We start from the raw sequence: 21,307 nt of genomic DNA, 5'->3' as shown, positions 1-21,307 counted from the left end.
CACCCTGGCCCCTGGTGGCCCTATCAAACACATTTTGCAGTTATAAGGAATGGAAATTCCAGCTATAATGTCCCATCTATCTTTCAGATTTTGCATGTAATCTGTAATGTGCCATATTTTGTCTATTATGCTATGCCACTGGGCACTCATGCTCAGGGTCAGCAAAAGGATTGAGCATGCCTTTGGCAAAGTAGCCTCTAGAGGAATCACTCCTATATGTTTGGGCTCCCAGACATGGCCTTACTTGGCTGTGGCAGAAACATACAGTCATTTTAATTTCCCACAAGGTCACCAGAGCAGCACAGTTGAAGGGCATGGCCCTCCATGTGCTTCTGGACTACAAAATCAAGGAAGTCAAGGAAAGGCTGTAGCTCAGTGAGAGATCATCTCTTTTGCAATGCAGAAGGTTCCAGGTTTAATCCCCCACATCTCCAGGTAGGGGTGGGATAGAACACTCTGCTTGAAACCCAGAAGAACTGCTGCCTCCTGTGTAGACAATACTGAGCTAGATGGATAAATGATCTGACTAAGTAGAAGGCAGTTTCCTATATTCCTACGGAGAACTAGACTTTTGCCAGAATGAGAGTGCTCTCCTTTATGCTTCAAAGTGAAAGAGTGAGGAGAGGGGAGGAAGGAAGATTGCTGGCTAAATCAAGCTGTTTGAGTGTCCCATATATATATATATGGTAGGGAAAATAGCAATACTTTCAAGGGTGTCATTGAACACACACACAAAATCAAAAATGGATTCATGGTTTTGGCTCAGTTCTATCTGCTTCTTGAAAGCTGACAATCTATGTACTGACCTGGGTCACATGCACACCATATATTTTAAACAGTCTCATATCATTTTAGCTATTGTCACTTCCCCCAAATAATCTTGGGAACTGTCATTTGTCAAGGGATGCTGAGAATTGTTAGGAGACCCCTCAGGTAAAGGTAAAGGTACCCCTGCCCGTACGGGCCAGTCTTGCCAGACTCTAGGGTTGTGCGCTCATCTCACTCTATAGGCCGGGAGCCAGCGCTGTCCGCAGACACTTCTGGGTCACGTGGCCAGCGTGACATCGCTGCTCTGGCGAGCCAGAGCCGCACACAGAAACGCCGTTTACCTTCCCGCTGATAAGCGGTCCCTATTTATCTACCTGCACCCGGAGGTGCTTTCGAACTGCTAGGTTGGCAGGCGCTGGGACCGAATGACGGGAGCGCACCCCACCGCGGGGATTCAAACCACCGACCATGCGATCGGCAAGTCCTAGGCGCTGAGGTTTTACCCACAGCGCCACCCGCGTCCCAAGGAGACCCCTCACAGAGCTATAATTCCAAGTCCCCATAACAAACTACTGTTCCCAATTAATGGTATACACTAAAAAATTTCCTTGCTACTTTATATAACATTTTCTCATCACCTCCTTCATTATCCATCATAACAACTAAAAGATTTGAGACAACAAAAGATACAGTGGGCTAAAATTAGCAACCAGTGCCTACTAATGCTCTCTTCCTAAGCCAGCCTAGATATGTTGAGAGACAAATGCATTTTTATTCTTAGGTTGAATAAAGGTTCCATCCCACACAATTGCAACGCGATGAGTAAGCCATAATCATGAAAGCAGAACCTGAGTTTTGTTTTTTGCTGAGCCCTAAATGTGTAATGTCATCAAAGTTCATCAGAGCTGAAAGAGCAATACTATCAGTCCACCTTAACTTTGTGGGCACACAAGTAGATGATAACACACTAAAGTGGAGAGATTCACCTAGTGTTATCTTCCTTTTCTTTACAGTATTCATGCCACTGTCCTAAATAATTTGGGTATTATTGAACAGAAGACATACTCCTGCTTTTGGAGAAGTGACACCCCAGATCCACAGACAGGAACAGTTGGGGAAGGACTAAGGAAGTTAGAGTGGTATTTCATGCTTGGTAAAAGGCATTAAGTCCATGTAGCAGGACTTGAACTTAAAATCTTCAAGTGTGCAGAGGAAGGTGCGCCCTGTTCCTCCAGCAGGAAGTTCTTGCTGGCACAGCAAATGGGTAATGTAGACCCATTATCCTTCTAAGACTGCCCTACATCCCTCTAGGTTTCCTTACCGCCACCATCCCCTATGGGACACAGAAGGCATTGCAACACATGGGTGACAAGGAATACAGTGGTACCTCTAGTTACAGACTTGATCCGTTCTGGGGTGCCGTTCGCACCCCGAAAAGTCCGCAACTAGAGTGCTACTTTCTGCACACGCGCATGGCACGATAGAGCGCTTCTGCGCAAGTGCGCACGGAGAAACCCAGAAGTATACACTTCCAGGTTTGCCGCGTTCATATCCTGAAAAAACGCAACCGGAGACTGACATAACAAGAGGTATGACTGTAATGGGATAACTTACAGGGCAAGTTCACAGATGACTTGGTCCCAGGACTATGCCCTGAAGGAACATGATGTGCAACTTGTTGAAGCTAAGAAAGTTTGAATCTTCTCAGTACCTAGATGGGTGACCACCCGGGGATCTGAAGGTCTGTCACATGGAAGACAGAGCAAACTTGTTTTTTGCTGCTCTAGAGGGTAGGACCCTAACCAGTAGATTCAAGGTATAAGAAAGAAGATTCCGATTAAGCATCAGGAAGAATGTTTGACAGTGGAATGTACTCCTTTAGAAGGTGGTAAACACTCCTTTTTTAGAGGCTTTTAAGGCAGAGGTTGGATGGCCATCTTGTCATGGATGCTTTAGCTGAGATTCCTGCACTGCAGGCAGTTAGATTAGATGATCCTTGGAGTCTCTTCCACCTCTACAGTTCTATGAAATGATGGCCCTAGGGATTGGTACAATAGACCAGGTGGTTGAAAGAACTGGGTATTTGAATCCAGGCTTTCTTATTTTATAATGTTGTACAACTGAACATGCATATGGGCACATTTTAAATATAGGTTTCTATTCAGGTGCAATGTGTTTTCATTGTTTTCTAAACAAAATTGTTGTGGGGTGAACACCAGCAGGTGTGAGGATGGAGGTGGAATAACCAATCTGTCATGTGTGAAATCCTGAACTTTAAATCTCTCTCTCTCTCTCTCTCAGATCATATGAGCCTATATTGGCATGAGTAATGGTGCATTTCTTTTTCCTATGCACATAAGTATCAAAGTCACTAAATCTTCATAATATAGTTGTTTGCCAGAAGAACGCATGCTGGCCAGCTAACTGAAATGATAAAATAGAGATGAAATTATAGAAGCAGGGGAAAATACAACGAGAAACTAATTTGAATTATGTTTGATAGGGAACATTCACTGAGCATTTTCATTGCAGGGATATTATGTTCAATCCATTTCGAATCTGTAGCAAGCAAAGTACAAAGACCAGCTTCTGCTACTGTGATGCTACTTTGATGAACATCAAATTAGCTGGAACACATAAACTACAAATAATACAGCCTTGTCACTTTGCAGTTGCTCACTCCAACTTAGTTTAGTCTAGTGGAAAAGGTACGAGCCTTGTTTACAAAACAGAAAGCATTGAAAAGAAGGGGTTGCTGCTGTGGGTCTTGAATGGAGAGTCCTGTGGGTCAGAAACTGTTTCCCTGTGACCTGTTTGCTGTGTCACTACTAATGCTGGTTGAAGGAGAATCTGCAGACAATTAAAACTGGAACTCAATCACAGCAGCTGAGAATCCTCCTGACTCGGGGGATTAGATGGTGCAATATCAAAAATGAAGATGACAACAACAACAACAACAACAACAACAACAACATGCAAACTGCAACAAAGATCCACTAAAAAGGGCTTCAAATAACATGCAAAGTAAGTTTCTGTCAGTCTTCTAAAAATGGTGATCTGCCAGTGCCAGATAAGGGACACATTTTGCATGGCGAGGGTCTCAGGTTCAATCACTGGCATCTCAGCAGAGATGCAAAAGGCCTCTGTCATTTTCCACTCTGGAGAATTACTGGCAGTCGGAGTAAAGGTAAAGGTAAAGGTACCCCTGCCCATACGGGCCAGTCGTGTCCGATTCTAGGGTTGTGCGCTCTTCTCACTTAAGAGGCCAGGAGCCAGCGCTGTCCGCAGACACTTCCGGGTCAAGACAATGTTAAATTAGATGGATTAATGACATGACTCAGTATGGCCGAGTTGTCATCATGCTGTTAAATGAGGGCAATGGCTCCAAAGGCAGCTCAGCCCTGTGCCAGTAAGCCCCATTTTGGTACTCTCCACTGCCTGCCACTTGCACAGATCCCACTGTTCAACAGGTGGAAGAGGAATCACTCCACAGGTGGTGGCTAGCTGCAGTCTAGCAGAGCTGTGTGGAGGGGCATCTCTGCCTAATCCAACCCCTCCTCCCAGCCACAAACCACAAAGGTGGTTTGAATTGCTTTGCCAGACTGTAAGCATGTGGGCAGGGATTGTCGTCTTCTTAATCTGTGTACAGCACTTAAGAGTAAATTTTAGCTGTTCGAATCATTGTTAATCATCGTAATCTTTTTCAGGCCTTGCTTTGTGCCTGGCACACGCCGCAAAATACTCAGAAAGCAAAAGCAAAAGATGGCTGACAAGAGTGTAGCGATTGTTTTACTGAACTAATGTAATTCACCCTAAGATTATCTTTAATATTTTCTGAGTGCAGTAATTTGTGTGAAACGGCAATCAATTTGCTGCAGTAATTGGTGGATGACTGCCTCTTATGCATCATTTAGAGCTTGAGCTAACAGGCCCACTTTGTTTTGCCCTTTCCAACTAATGCACATGGCTCACATAACTTAGCACATGGTGATGGAAGAAGCAGAACAATGCATTTAATTCCATGCTGAAATTTAACTCTATTGGTAAAATAATTATTTTGTGGGGTGGCAAAAATTGACAAATATAAGCCTGATGGTACAACAGTCAGTAGAAAAGTTTCACATTATTTTGCTCAAATTGTTGAATAACGTCATAGTTTTTTTGCTTTGCTTTTTCTTCTAAATAGTAGCCAACGGACTGTAAGTGAAGAGCCAAAAGAAAGTATATATATATTTATATTTTTTATTTCAAGAGGAAAATCTGATTCTGCTTACCAGCACTGTCACTACACGTAGAACCACCCCACGCATGTTATTCTCCAGCCTTCTGTCTGTTAATGAGCCGTTGAGACCAGTGACAGGATTCCAGCAGCCCAGCTGAAACACAGAAAAAGATGTGTCAGTCTGTTGATCATGAAATATGAGCAGTTATTTCTATTTAAAGTAGGGATGGGGAAACCTATCGCCCTTGAAGTGTGGTTGGATTCCAACTTCCATCAACCCTAGCCGGCATGACAAATGGTCAGGAATGATGGGAAGGGTAGTTCAACAAGTTTTCCATCCATGATTAAAAGAGAATATGCTTTGGTTATTATATACACAAAAAAACCATCTCCTATCATCAGTGAAGCAGAAAAGGATACTGAAAAGATTACCGGTACTTCTCCTGTATGAACATGTCCACAAATTATTTACAGAGGACAAAGACAACATGGTGTCCTCCAGATAAGGTGGACTGCATCTTCCAGCATAGGTTTGGGTTATTTATTTATCCTTGACTATTATTTATGCTGCTTGGGGCTGGTGAGAGTCATAATTTACAATGTTTGTAGAGCACCAGGTTGGATAACCTTAATCACTAGAGAATTTCTTAATTATCCTAATGCCATGTTAGGTTGGCAGAATGGAGAGAACATATTCTCTGGCTTCACCTATAATCTTGAAATCACTGCCCATCTCGCCATTTCTTCCACCACAGTCTGAATACTTTGTTTTAAGAATACTGGTACTTTTGTCCTTGAGAGGCCAAACTGAATACTAGTGGGCCTTTTCACTGCAATGTTAGCTGAGTTGTGTTTGTTAAACAAAAAATAATTTAATAGCTCTGACTGAGTAAATTGATTGATTTTTTCCCTGAGGGTTTTCAGGGTCTTTTACTGCTGTTTATAGTTGTTTTTACTTACAAGTTTTTAACTGTCTGCAGGCTTGTTGTTTTCCTGATTGTTTCATTGAATTTTGTGGCTTATTTTGAGAGCCTCTTTGGACTCTGTAAAAGCCAATGAGGAACATTAAAACAGGGATGGCGAAGTTATGGCCCATGAGCCAAGTGTTTCCCACCAGGTTCTCAGTATGAAAGTTGATACTATGAGGAATTTCAGTGCTACCCTCGTAGATCATTTTTGAGGGATACTTTTTGACATTTGCTCTAGCAACAACTTTTCTAGAAAAGAGTAGTGCGCATCCCTTTAAATTGAATTCACCATTCTGTTGTAGCCATTTCTACAGCATCCTTTTGGGAAATGCTATCCACTGCTGGCTTGTTGCTAAAAGAATAAAATTAATGTCTTCTTGCAGATAGGTCACTTTCAGGTTCTTGTTCAGCCTCTCCCTGAAGTTAATGGAGAGTTCCTAATTGGCTTAGGATCATCAGAGGAAATCATATGTATTAGTAATGTAATTTTTATTCTATATAAGGTGCCTTCGACACTAGGGTATATGAAATGCATGGAACTGCATCTTAATCATCCTTGGCTAGCAGAACATAAGATGCAGCCAAACCCCTTTATCCAGTGTTTGCAACAGTAGGGTACTTTTCAGCAACCTTTGAAGGCAATGAGTGCATGGAGAAGTCAATCTATAATCTACAAGAGCTAAGAAAGCTTTCAAAGTGGGATTAGAAGGACAAATGAAGTGCACAGGAATGGCCTAGAGCTCTAATCAGCTCCATTGATGGGAGCCTGAATTAGGAAGTTTTTTCCTGGCCCTCTAAAAGAAGTTCAAGGGTATACTCAAACAATTTAGTCATTAATCAAGAGGTCTGGCGTTTGACAGACCCACAAGATGCCAGGTACAAAATTCCAAAATAAGACTGAAGAATTAGAGTTTATCCACATTTATCTTTTGCCCTGCTCTTTCCAGGCACAGGGCTGCACTTAAAAGTTCTGAATGTTGTTGTTTTGCCTCTGCGAAAAGCTGCTTTTTGCAATTGGAGCAAATGTCAATTTGGGTTTTAAGCAGATTGCCGTTTGCTCTGATACATCTGTAGGCAGCCCTGCATAGGGTAGGTTTTTAATGTTTAATGGTTTATGATGTTTTTATGTATGTTGGAAGCCACCCAGAGTGTCTGGGGCAACCCAGTAAGATGGGCAGGGCATAAATAATAAAATTGTTATCATGGAATAGGACATTCCTATTTTCATAGGAGAAATGTTGGCAGGTATGCAAATGTAGAGAAATGAAATGGTATGCATGGGTGTGTGAACCAGCCTAAAGAGAGACTTAAAAACAAGGCCACAATGCATGGCTGGTGGGCTGTGCTGAGCTTGGCAGGTCACAGCTTGTAAGCATTGTTTTGTTATATGTGCTGGGGAGCTGACGCCAAGAAATTGTCAACACTTTCAGAAACAGCATGATTCCCAAAGTTCAGTGAATAAAGCCATGCCATAAAATCTGGTTTTAAAATGATTCTATAGATTAGGGGTGGGCAGACATCAGACCTGTGGGATCCACTTTGACATTTTTTTTTTTTGAAGTAGAATCCTGAGATCAGGGATAGGGAACTTGTGACCCTCCAGATGTTGTTGGATTTCCAATTCCATCAGGCCCAGTCAGCACAGCCAATGGTTAAGGATAATGGGAACTGTACTCCAACAACATTACCTGTCTACATCAGGGAGAACCTATGATTAGCCCCACCAAATGCTTTTCTTTCTAAGCAAATAGCAGGCACAGGGTTTCTGATCCACATGGGAACCACTACAAAGAGGAAAGGCTTAAAGTCCCTCCACCACTGCCAAGACTCCAATTCAACTTGGTGGGGTGTTGATGCCACCTTTCTGCTCTTTAAAAACTCCATTAATACGATTGTTAATAGTGTGTGTCTTGTCCAGTTTCATGCCTTTTTTGGCTCCAGTGTTGTCAGCACTGACCATCTGAATTTGTATAAGAAGGGCCGTGTTGTATCGCCTCAAAAGCCCATCTAGTCCAGAATTCTGTTCTCACGGTGGCAAATCAGGTGCCCACGGAAAGTCAGGAAGCAGGACGTGTGCACTCCCCCAATTTGCAATTCTCAGCAACTGCCTTTCTCCCATCCAAGTACTAACCAGGCCTGACCCTGCTTAGCTTCCGAGATCTGACAAGATCGGGCGTGTTCAGGGTAGTATGGCCGTAGATCAGCAACTTCCTTTCTAAGGCACACTGCCTCTGACAGTGAAGGTAGCACATAGTCATTGAGGCTTTTAGCCTTATCCATCATGAATATGTCCAGAATCATTATAAAGCTATCCAAGTCAGTGGCTATCGCTACGTCTTGTTGAAGCGAACTCCATAGTTTAACTGTGCTCTGTTCGTTCTTTCATTTTTCCCAGCCCACCATCTTCCAACATTCAGCTTCACTGGATGTCCTCAGGTTCTAGTCATTCATGAAAGAAGTATTATTAGAAAAAGTGATGTTGGGACATTGTGTAGGGAGGTTGATGACACATGATTGCCCTTTATGGCCACTGTGAGTCATATCCTTAGCACAGCAACTAGTTTGGCCCTCAGGCAATCTTTCCAGTTTCTGTGATTGACATAATGGTGTGGACTACACACTTGCTAATCCACACAAATATCCAAAGGCCAGACTCAAAACATCCATAGATGCATTTCCTTGTAAAAATTAATCACAGCCATCTTACAGATGAAATAAAGGCACGCCTTCTGCATGAAAAGAAGGATGGAAACTGATGCCAACAGCCAGGTTGAGCTGTAAAAGCACATTAAATTCATTCAGCACTGTGTCATTCTTAGTTACATAAAGAAACTAATTAGAACTTAGATCCAATTAGCATAGCCAAACGTGTTGAAAGTCTAATTACCACAGATACTGTACTGCTCTTGCCAAATGTAAAACCCTGTGAAGTTTGCAATGAGCCTTTGTTCCCTTTGGAGGTCAGCAAAAGTCCATTTTTAATTATGTTCATTAATGTGTACTTTTTATATAATTAACTTTTCAGCTTAGTCTATTTTAACAGCGCCTTTTTTTTTCTTTTTTGTTAAATGATACTATTGAGCTAAGGCAACAAAAGTTTAGCCTGCATCTAATTTCCCTGTTTTAAAGGTACATTTTGCGTTTCAATTATCTTCTTTTAGTTTTCAATTTAATCCCCCAGTTTACATGGCACAATCACGCCTAAAACAAATGTGAGGCTGTACACCACACAAAATATAACATTGATTCCCCACCAGACCTTCAACTCCCCGGGGGTACATGACAATTAATCATGTTAATTAAATCAAAGCATTTATTGATTATGATTTAAACAACTCAGCCTAGTAGAAGTGTAGCTATCAGATCTGTTAATATAAACAGCGTGGCTTAATTTGAGTGTGGACTCAGTACCTGAACTAGTTGTCAATATCAGCACTGAAGTCTTGTTTTGTTTAGTCGTTTAGTTGTGTCCGACTCTTCGTGACCCCATGGACCAGAGCACGCCAGGCACTGAAGTCTTAAGGGGTTGTTGTGGAAATACAACGAGCAGGGCACAAAACAATGAGAACTGTCTCGGACTCCCTGGGAAAGGCAGGGCCAGGTAATAATAACAGGACCCAAGGTCCATTTTATGAGTCCTTGACACCCTTTGATTAAGCAGGAAGGGTGTGACTGTGAACATGTGCAGAATATATTTCCTTCACCACCAAGAGCCTGCGCTCACACCCCTTTCAGCACACAATCGCCAAGCACACAATCTATCAGTAGAGGCTGCCTTCCTGCTACAGCTGTATTCTGTTAGTCCCCTCCATGGGGCTTCATGGCCCCACTCCTGAGGATGTCCAGCTTGCCCCAATCCTGTCCCTACAGAAATAAAGGCTATTTGTACCTAAAAGGTAAAATAGGTCCAGTCGCAGACGACTCTGGGGTTGCGGTGCTCACCTCGCTCTATAGGCCGAGGGAGCCGACATTTGTCTACAGACAGCTCCCAGGTAATGTGGCCAGCATGACTAAGCCACTTCTGGCAAACCAGAGCAAGGCACAGAAACACTGTTTACCTTCCTGCCTATTTATCTACTTGCACTTTGATGTGCTTTCAGACTGCTAGGTGGGCAGGAGCTGGGACCGAACAATGGGAATTCACCCCGTTGCAGGGATTCAAACCGCCGACCTTCTCATCAGCAAGCCCTAGGCTCAGTGGTTTAGACCACAGCGCCACCCGCGTCCCATGTACCTAGACCTCTATTATGTGTAGGGTAGAACTCTTGTCCCTCTTTCTTTCTGTTTTGGGTCTGTGAACAGGAAAGTCATTAGTACATTTCTGCCATTTTGTCTCTACATCTAAAACTCTCCACGTAAGAGCCAAACTAATTGTATGTAATCAGCAAAGCACATTTTTAGAGCACTCAGAGGGGAGCCTGAGCACCCGCAGGACTGTTTAGGGTGGGGAGGAGGACTTTAACTCTTTCTTTCCTTGCCTGAGTCCCCATGAAAATGTCTCTGAAGCTGCTTTTTGCATAGGTGCTTCAGATTTATACGAGAAAAGAAAAGGTGCACCCAGAAGTCAGTAATGGAACGAGATAGATGATAGATAGATGATAGATAGATAGATAGATAGATAGATAGATAGATAGATAGATAGATGGATGATAGATAGATGATAGATAGATGATAGACAGACAGACAGACAGACAGACAGACAGACAGACAGATGGTAGGTAGGTAGGTAGGTAGGTAGGTAGGAAAAGGCAGAAGGTGTCTGCATTCCTTTCCATTATTTGCAATAAAAGAAAAGCACTAAAAAACACCCACCATGCTGGGAGCTTATTCAACAGCTGTAAATGGTGATGTGCCTTAAAAATGGTTTGAGCAGGTAATGAGGGAAAAGCGGTCCACCATTCATTGAAAAAGTAAAGGCAGAAATTACTGCCAAATGCACTTAAAGCAATAAGACAAATAACTCCAAATGTAGCCACTGCATCTGTGTGCTTCACAGCCAAAGGGTTCCTTTTATAGCCCCTGTGATGACAAAGGAAAAGCAAAGGCTGACTGCATTTGGGGATCAATTTTGAAACATACATCATTCCCCTTTGTGCTTGTTTGTAATATGATGGTGGGGGGAGCAGCAATTGGCAGACCCCTAGCAGAATCCTTTTTCTGTGCAAAACTGAGGTAAGGGGCTAAGTTCATCAGGAAAGGACAAGCCATATTTGGTCTTCTGAATTACGGTAGGTCTCCACTTAAAAGATCTCAGAGCCAGTTTGCACATCTCTCAGCAGTAGTTTCGTTACTTCTTATTGGGGCGGAGAAGCCCATTTTAAATAGATTTGTACACATAATTTAATGGTTCCAGACCAATTCTACTTTGCCCACATCAGATAATCTCTTTCATTGAGTGTGTTCTTATGTCAAGAAACTTGTGCACTGTCCTTTCCATTAAAAAGTTTATGTTTATATGTTGTTCAATTTAGGAAACCTGGGCTGTATTATATTACAATGTGATATGATATTTATAGTATTAGTAATATTTTAACTATATGCTGCTCTATGCTAAAATAGGCATCTAAGGAGTTTACAAGTATAAAATTGCACAAGCATTAAAATATGAGTATCCAGAATTAAAACACACAATTAAAACTATCCTATTAAAACATTAAAATGGACACCCACAATTAAAATACACAGAAAAATAATCCCATTTAAAATAATAGAGTAATGAAGGCAGGAGGCTCAGGTTGAAAGATCAAGGGTTGCATATAGTTTTATCCGTAGAGTAATGTATATACGGTAAATATGCAAGAATTGTTTGTCTTTTTAGTGGAACAAGCAAAAAGAAATGATTCATTTCTTGTCAAGATCTAGAAGCTAAACAGGGATTTTTAAAAATCCATGTGGATTAACTCAAAATCAAGATTTTCAGAAAATCCCGTCCTTGCTTCTGACAGAATATGCAAAGTGAGTTCTTGCCCTTCACAGCTATGGTGAGATCTATCAGGTCCAGAAGGCATATGAGGTCAGTGGATCTCACCACAGATTAGATGTATCATGCACTTCTGCTTTGCCTGTTGCTTGGGGATAAAACTCTTCTCAGTTAGACTTGCAAAATAACTCTTGAGAGGAGCAGCAGTGTGGGTTGATGTTACTAGGACTGTTGGTTCACCAGTCTGAGACAGTATGTGGCAGGCACTTCATAGCAGCATGACACTCCACAACTGAAGAAAGTACTACAGTGGTACCTCGGGTTAAGTACTTAATTCGTTCCGGAGGTCCGTTCTTAACCTGAAACTGTTCTTAACCTGAAGCACCACTTTAGCTAATGGAGCCTCCTGCTGCTGCCACGCCGCCAGAGCACAATTTCTGTTCTCATCCTGAAGCAAAGTTCATAACCTGAAGCACTATTTCTGGGTTAGTGGAGGCTGTAACCTGAAGCATATGTAACCTGAAGCGTTATGTAACCCGAGGTACCACTGTATCTACAATGTACATTATTCCAAGTTATGGCACCCTAACCCCACATCTTGCATTTGAAGCTCTTAAGTGTCCAAACTCAAGAGATGAAGATTTGCGTTTCCAGTTCATAAAGGAAGGGACGCTATAGAGTTTTGAGCTGCAGTCATATATGTATTGGAAAGAAATTCTGCTGAAATCAATGGAACTTATCTGAAAGTCAGCAAGGTTACTGGAGTGTGAGATCCGTGGAAGTGTGGTGAAAACAGAGAGGGAACGGTTGCGCAAGCAACTTGCACAACTCCACCCTGAAAAAGGATCACGTACATGACAATTGCACTTCCTAGTCTCCCGGCTGCAATCATCACATCCAAAATGGCTCTGTTTCTAAGGCACTGAAATGCTCATCCATTCCACAGCACCATGATGTTCTGTGATATGAAATAACCCCTTTAAAATGAAGGATGACCCTTAAAATATGGGGCATCTGGCTAACCTACGTGTACTATAGAAGCTGCAAATCACTGGCTATTGCCAGCCATATTGTCTAATACCAGTAAGACAGGCTTCTCCTAGGAAATGTAGATTTATGGTTTGGGCTTTTTCTCCCCCTCTCTTTTTAATCTTGATGCATCCTGGCTCGTCCATGAGAGATGAGCTGGGCTTTGATGGCACCCAGAGTGCAAAAAGTCACAGGCAGGAATGAGGATATGGAAAACAATGAGGGTGCTAATGGAAATGACTGACACCTCTCTTGTTTCAAGGCTTGCAAAATGTTGCTAAAATGTTCAAGGAGGAAGACCCCTTGTTTCAAAACAAAACTCAGGCATACATTTCCACCAATATTTTAGTGTTTCTATGCAGTTTCACTGTAATCTAAATGCTCTCCATACTAGTAGTAAAAGCTGGATATATTATATAGTGTGATTGTGCTGAAAGTGTATAGCTGTGGTCTAGCTCAAAGCCTCCACAGTAGTACCTGGTTTGTTTGTTTACCTGGTTCCATAGGCTCTTGACATATCCAGCTATTAACCATTTCACTTGCAATTGCAAATGTATGTATCCATCTAATCAAACCTTTCTTAAAGAACAAGAAATGCATGTAAATCTTCTTAATCAGTTAGGAAGCTGCTTTTCAAGCTTTCTGCTTTCAAGGAACCCTTTCCACAAAAACCTGTCAGCCAAAGCCCTCTTCAGAAATCATTCACAGCGTCAATGTGCCCTTGACTTTGTTCTCCTTATCTCCGTGCACTCAATAGCAGGTTTGGAGGGGAACCTAAGCATGCAAAGCTGAGGGTGTGTAAGCTTCTCCATGTGATTCTGAGCCCTGATTGCAAAGGGCTCCGAATTGTGTGGGGAAACTTACACATAAACACAAGTCAGGGAGTGGAGTCATTTGACATGGTGATCCTCTAGTGTAGCCATAGGCAAACTTGGCCCTCCAGATGTTTTGAGACTACAATTCCCATCATCCCTGACCAGTGGTCCTGTTAGCTAGGGATGATGGGAGTTGTAGCTCCAAAACACCTGGAGGGCCAAGTTTGCCTATGCCTGCTTTAGTGGGTCCAGCAGGGGCATCTCCCTCCCCACTTCATGCATTCACATGGAGCACTGGCCAGGCCTGCTATCACTGTCTGAACTTTGAGTGCACTCTTGAACTCACCATGCCATTCCCTGCAGCCGTGCAATGCAGAGTCAATGCAGAACAGGGCTATAGGCACAGGTGAGTATTTCAGCCCCCAAAGCAGAATTCGACACCACTACCACATATGAACACTTGGTCACCATCACCATAAAATGCCTGTCTAGAGGCATGAGAAATAGAAAAACTGGTGATGATTTGGCACGTGTGTCTTTGAGGGGTGCTTGCCTACTATTTCTAAACATGCCACATGATGCAGTCGGTGAACCAGCAAAAGCTTCATTTTGGGCTGGTAGGTACTCACCAGTGCTTAGCTACACTCAGTTTTGATGGATCAAATTATTTCATAATTTGTGGGTTAGTGTTATACCCAAGAGCACATTCACTTTGCACTTATGCATTCCGTGGTGCAGTCAAACAATTATGGATTTAATTACCCTACAGCTCCCCCACCCCACCCCACCCCACCCCACGGACACACAGACTAATGTGCAACAATTGTTCCTGTGTTTTGTGAGTCTTTTGGCACTGGAGAGTCATTGGGTCCCCTTTGGTGCTGCCTGTTTAACAGCACCCTACTCATTTTTATGTTTATTTTTAAACCCTAGTTTGAGGCTGCAGGTGAGATGTTCTCTGCTGAATGAAGCCTGGCTTTCTGCCATTAAGTACTATCCCTGATGACACTACTCTTCCTATTAAATTATTTACTGTTCAAGTGGACTAAAGAATGTTTTGAAAGGATAGAAGGAGGAGCCTTGTTTGGTTTACACACGCAAGCATCTTAAGGCAATCATTCTGGAGCCATTACAGGCTTTGGTCTGAATGCAATAAAGGTGCTGGTTTTCATTACAATCTGTAAGCTTGTCACCAAAGCCTACCTTCTGTAATCATCTAAATGGCAGATAGGACATTGTAAGCATCACGACAGCTTTATAAAAACAACTAACAAAGAATCCTTGCACTGGGGGTGGGGGTGGGGAGAGTAAGCCATTCCCTTAAATGATGGGATGAACGAGTAGAAAACTCTTGTCAGCCTGCAGAACAGCTGAATCGGTAAAATACATTTTGATTATGGAGAAAAATCACTGCAGTAATGACACTGAGGTTTGCCACAAAAACAAGTTAGCAATTTATCCTTGAGATTAAATTATAGCTGTGCTATAAATCTCTCTTTTAAGAGAAAGGAAACATGTTGCTTGGAACATTATATTCTCTAATCAGATCTGGATTAGTATTTATATGCCACTGGACTTATATTAATGCAGCGCTTCCCAGACTTCTGATAACTGATGAAAGCTTTATTTCATCATTATATCCCTTAAAACATCTAGTGGTAAAAGTAAGTATTCTCTTGACTTCATGGGAGGGGGGCACCCTGGGCCTGGACCAAATGGCACCCCAGACTTTAGGATAATTTATTTTTCATTACAGAGCCCATTCACAGAGCATGTTTTGTCACTCTGTCATGTAAAATGATACATTTGCATGCTAGCACCTGGAAATCTTTATTTATTCATGCCATAGGAAAAGCCTGTACTACCTGCTGGAGCTGTTCAGTGGATAATTGAACAGACAGCCAGGGGAGCATTTTCTAGTTGTTAAAAGTCATCTACAACAGGTACATCCCATGCCAGGTCCAGAACTGAAGTGGCCCCCTGGCAACTGGAGGAATGGCAGGCAGTGAGACTAACAGATAGGCTGAGCCAGAGTCAATGATAAGCAGAACCAACTAATTCTAGTCTTGTCACCAATGTCAGCTCTGATGAGTTCTACAAGGGGCAACAGTGAGACCTAGGGAAGAGGACGCTGACAGGCACTGCCACCACCTGGCAGGGCAGGGGGGAGCTGGCTTAATGGCAGAGGCTGGTGGGACAGTGCCCCATTTGCCCAAATGGAAGGGCTTCCACTCTCAAGTGGATCTCCTCCTGATTCACGTTACCTACTGCTCTTCTGTTGGCAACTCTGTTTTATCTGGTGGTGGCAGCACTGAGCAACTGGAAACCACCTTTGGAATTTCCCACAATTCTCCTGAATAGCACATCTCCAAAGCTGCTGTGCTCAGGTCTGATGAGGGTGACAAGGTCAGAGGTTGTAGCCCTACAGAGAAATCCAAGTGAACAGCTTGCTCCAACAAAGGTTGAGAGCTAGCTGGGCCTTTTTAAGCCTCTGACCTCCAGTCTACCTCTCCCAGAGCCCTAACTTTAGTTTCTTAAAGGGCCAGCCATCTGTTCTAAAAGATTAACATTCTTGAGATAAGCAATAAATATCTAAGTGGGGTGGGGGAGATAGCACCTGGGAATACATGACAGAGAATATATTCATTATATAAAGCATAAGCAAAAGCAATTAGCCTGCTAACATTAGTCCTGATTTAAACACTTTTGCTTGAGATGCTTTCATTAACTGTGCTGACAGTCCCTATCTATTTTTCATTTTGCCTGCACTGCCATTGCACTTCTAATACACAATAATATCTGACAGATGTTGAACCAAAACTAAGAATTGCAGGTCGAATCCAGTGCAGATAAGCACTAATTTAACACAGGAAAATCAATTTGAAGATGAGGAGGCAACCACTTCTTTCTAACTCAAAGCTGATACTGAAAATGTCACCATCTATTTTTAAGGGTAGTGTAGAAGGGTAGTAGAAAACAAACCATTTCATAAAATGCAAACATGTGGCATCACATGACCTGTTCTAAATTAGAGCTTCCATGGTTTATGGTCTCACATCTGGTGGTTGAGGAATCACAGCCTTAGTTCTGAAGAACTCCTTGGGTTGATCAGACCAAATGTCTACCCATCCATTACTCTAGAGTGCTAGAGTATCTGCTTTGCACGGAGGTCCCAGGTTCAAATCCTACCATCTCCAGATAGAGCTGGGAACTCTCCCTATCTGAAACCCTGCCTGAATGCAGGTGCCACTCAGTATGGGCAATACCAACCTAGACCACCCATCAGGCTCAGTATAAGGCAGATTCCTATACTCTGATCGATTGATTCAAATTACTTATATTACACATTTCACAGCAAATCCTTCTTAATGGTTAGCTATCTTAAAGACAGCTTGCTTCATATACCAATCAGGAACATTGTGCTTCTACCTACAGAACAATCCACGTGCAATGCTTGTTGGAAAATTCCATTCCACCTTTAGCTGCAGACATGGAACTGTTGCATGTCACATGTCTGTTTACATTCCAGCACAGCTTGCTGGGAACTTCCGTTGTGTGTATAGCTTTTGCTTTTCACTGTCTCTCTGAGGAGAAGAAAGGGAGATGACATGTTTTCTTTGTCCTGATTTATGCTTAATAAATCTTTAGCTGTTGGTATGTTTCCACAAGCCTCACGCTTGTTCTGTTTGCGCAGTATGCTCTGCTCAGGCTCTTGAAGTCTGAGTCGCTGATTTACGTCACACCAGAGATCAGGGGATTGTCATGGCTGGAAGGGCATGATCCAGCTGGGGGCTAGCCAGCTGGCATCTCGACCCCCGAAGGATGCGGATAACAATGCTTCCAGCCCAGACCCCCCCCAAAAGACCTTCCTTTTACCAATGATCCATACTGCCATGTACTGTTCCCAGCCCTTATGCCTTGAACTTCCCTTCCCTTGATCCACCTTCTACCTTGGGTGATCTGATGCCTCAGTCTATTAAAACTCATGTGTGTGGTAATCATGCAAATATGTTGGTATTGCCTTCCTTTTCAGGTATGGCTAGACTGCCTTGGCATTCTATTCTCCATAGACCTTTGCACCTGTTTGACAGGCGATAATTCAAAAGGCCATGGAGTTGGATTTAAGAACAATGAAGAAGTGTGCTCAGCAAGGGCAGCTAGCAACTAGAGGGAGTGGGTTCCCACCTGGAGCTATACCTAGGCATCATGCAGGATGCAGATGCCTTTGAGGAGTTCCTGAAAAAGACATGAAACCCCTTCCCATTATTTGTCTCCAGTGTTCAAAAAGGAGCCTGCTCTGAACACAGACATCCCCCTAAATAGCGAACTTGCTACAGGAGCAGAGATTAGTTTGTGCAGGTGAGAGCTCAAACATTTTAAAAATAAGACTTCTAGAAGACTTATAGGCAAAGCAGCCTGGAGTACTATTATCAGTCTCTTGTCCAAAGTTTAAATCCTGGAAGGGAACTGCGACCCCCTAAGTGTTTTTTCAAAGACACTTTGAAAAACTCTTGTTTCCATATTTTCCAGTAAGCTGATCTTCTATCCATCAAACAGATTATACTGCTGAAGCCTGTATAAATTATAAACTTGCTTTGTTGCATTTCCCCTCACAGAGGGATAGAATTCATAAGGCTGCAGAACAAAACAGCTGGATTATGGCTTTACTTTTTTTTAGCATTTATATTACTGTGAACTGAACCTCAGATAAAAAATAAAAATAAAAATCTTTTGTTCTCTGGAGAAGACTGCACAGCACAGGAATTTCTGGGAATATTCCAGTGCATAAATCATATTGATGAAGGCCTATAATTCCTGTACCTTGGGCTTTGTGAAGTGGCTTCTGATTGATTAGATGATCGGCATCTGCCAGCTAATTGTAGCCAAGATATTAATATTTATCGGGTCTTATTAGGTGAATCCCTGAAGAGTATGCAATATGGTACTTGTTGGGTAATAAAAAAAAAAGTGCCGTTCCACATTCCACCACCCCACAAATATCATTTGGCACAGTGAAGAGTACAGAGCTACTGATTGAATGTTCATGCCAAGGGAATAACATTAAATTTATCTCTTCTTCAGTGTTTCGGAAAATCGGAGGCTTCTGTGTTGCATTGTGGTCTTCTTTCTTTCTTTTCTGTGTAACTAAACCTAGATATAAAACCTTATCTGAATTCAGACACTTTTTAGAAAGTAAAAGATAAAAACTACCAGAGAATAGAAAAATAAATTAGTTCAGGCAGTCAAGAAGTAGCCAGGACCCTTTTCTAACTAGACTGTGGCACATAAATGTGTGTAATTTTTATATGATCAGTCAGTTGTCTGGTGGGCTGGCCTGGGTGTTGGCTGCAGACCTACCACTAACCACAAACTAACTTAATTGCTTGTGCACCATTAATCCCCAGGTGCCATCATCTCCACTGCTAGCTAGAGATGGGAAAATCTGTCAATTTCAGTTTCTCTTTGTCTCTCATTCTTCAAATCTTAAATTAAAATTTGTCTTAATATACACATGTTTGTATGCAATTTTGCCCAATATACACATTTTTCCAAAGCAATGTTCCAAAACAACCTATGCGATTTTAAAAAACATTTCTACGGACACTTTATCCTAGTATATGCATTCTTGTACACACTGCTTGAATGTAGAATTGCACTGAAAAATTCAGAGAATTTCAAATTTGGAATGGCAGGTGTGTTTCAGTTTGCGTAATGTTTTGGAAAGTGTGAACTGGGTAACTTTGCATTTAAATGAAAATGAAATCAAATATCTCTCCCACCCCCCAATTGCTACTTCTATTACACAAAAGCCCTCTTGAACACACAAGGCAAAAAGTTTGTAGGAAGATGCGGGCACTTCTGCTTGCCTAGTCCCCATGCGATCTGAGTGCACCTGCACCACTCCTGACATTTTCATGTTGTCTGGGATGGCCTGAAAGAGACTTCTAAGCACGTTAGGGTGGTGGACAGTTATCAACATATTTATCACTGTGTATCTTCAAGCGCTGTGGGTTAAACCACAGAGCCTAGGGCTTGCGGATCAGAAGGTCGGCGGTTCAAATCCCCGTGACAGGGTGAGCTCCCGTTGCTCAGTCCCTGGCTCCTGCCAACCTAGCAGTTCAAAAGCACGTCAAAGTGCAAGTAGATAAATAGGTACCGCTCCGGCAGGAAGGTAAACGGCGTTTCCGTGCACTGTTCTGGTTCGCCAGAAGCGGCATAGTCATGCTGGCCAAATGACCTGGAAGCTGTATGCCGGCTCCCTCGGACAATAAAGTGAGATGAGTGCCACAACCCCAGAGTCAGTCATAACTGGACCTAACGGTCAGGGGTCACGTTACCTTTATCTTCACATGGCAGAATTTGAAACAAAGATAAATGTCCAGCATAGATGTCCCTGAGACAGCAGGGTTGGAGTCCAATAAGAGAAGTTCCCCATCCTTGCTGAATGAAATCTACATAGCTGTTTAAAATCAGTGTTTCACATGTTCTAAGAAGGAAATGTACATATATCTGAATTGTTTCTAACTTTCTCTTTATTCAGCTGTATAGACTCCCATATAGAGCACAGCCAAGCACGTGTAAGAACTTAACACTCTTCATTTTTCCTTTGAATAGCAATCCAAATCTCTGACTGAAATAATCATTTGGTGGGGGTAATGTGTTTATTGATCACAATTTCTGAAAGTATGTTCATTTTCAGTGGAATGATTGGATGGATGGTTTCCTACTGACAGGTTGTCTACATTTAGTCCATTTGGGCTATTCAGGAATTGTTGTCACCATAGCAACGGAAAAGCTGTTTTCTGTTCTTTGATTTCTAATACGAAAAAAGCCTTTCCAATATGAACATGGAAGGAAAAAATAAGAAAAGTACTTGCAGAAGTGGTTTTGCTGGACAAAGACCTTCTGCAGGCAATGGGCAAAGACTCAGGCATGTGACCCTCCAGAATATGTTAGCCAACTATTTGCATCATGCCTGCCTTTTTCTCCCAGACCTTTTAACTTGCAAAAGACAAATATTTTTGGTGCCCTTAAATTTTTTTGCATCATTCTTTTTTCTTCCATGTGTTATGCTGCTTTTTATTGATTTTATGCTGCTTGTGCTTATGGTGTATTTTAAGTGTCTCCTTTTATGTACTGATTTGTATGTATGCAATTTGTATGTGATGGTTAGCTGCCCATCTAGATCTGAGTGTGTTTGTAGGACGTTGATGCTATGAACAAGTGATCATCCTAGCCCAATTTGTCTTATGCTAAAGAGCTCTTTGACATGGGCAAGCCCAAGATTGCGTGTCGAAGCCCCCCAGGACACCCCCAGATAAAGACACAGTTCACACAACATTTTTGTTTTGGTTTTTGGCATAATTTTGGCCACAACTTTGTTGAATTACAGCATGTGAGTGGTTGCTTAGGCATTGGTTAGCGACTATCTGTTCCCACATAGAGGTAGGAACAGAACTGACAACCGCAAGCCTGTGGAAGTCAGTAAGGGTGAACATTTTGGGGGAGAGAATAGAGCTGGGTGTCAGGCTCTCACCTCTCCCCAAATGCTCCCAGGGGTTCTTCCATGGCCCTAGCCCCTTGC

At 42.4% G+C, this 21,307-nt stretch overlaps 1 protein-coding gene across 7 annotated transcripts in view; it reads right to left on the bottom strand.

The window, feature by feature from the left end:
* Positions 1 to 21,307, bottom strand: part of GRID2 (glutamate ionotropic receptor delta type subunit 2) — a 787,745-nt gene that overhangs the window by 187,282 nt on the left and 579,156 nt on the right. For all 7 annotated transcript variants that reach the window (XR_014501814.1, XR_014501815.1, XM_083398274.1 and 4 more), the window contains exon 9: positions 5,043 to 5,144. Coding sequence is in view for 5 of the 7 variants with exons in the window: in XM_083398274.1 (XP_083254400.1) it covers positions 5,043 to 5,144 (102 nt within the window). In the remaining 2 variants the exon portion in view is untranslated. The remainder of the gene's footprint in view (positions 1 to 5,042; positions 5,145 to 21,307) is intronic.

Source organism: Podarcis tiliguerta, assembly GCF_965153285.1.
Source record: "Podarcis tiliguerta genome assembly, chromosome: 9".
NCBI lineage: Eukaryota > Metazoa > Chordata > Lepidosauria > Squamata > Lacertidae > Podarcis > Podarcis tiliguerta.
Note: the sequence above shows the minus strand (reverse complement) of the source record. Positions and strands in the feature narration are given on the sequence as shown.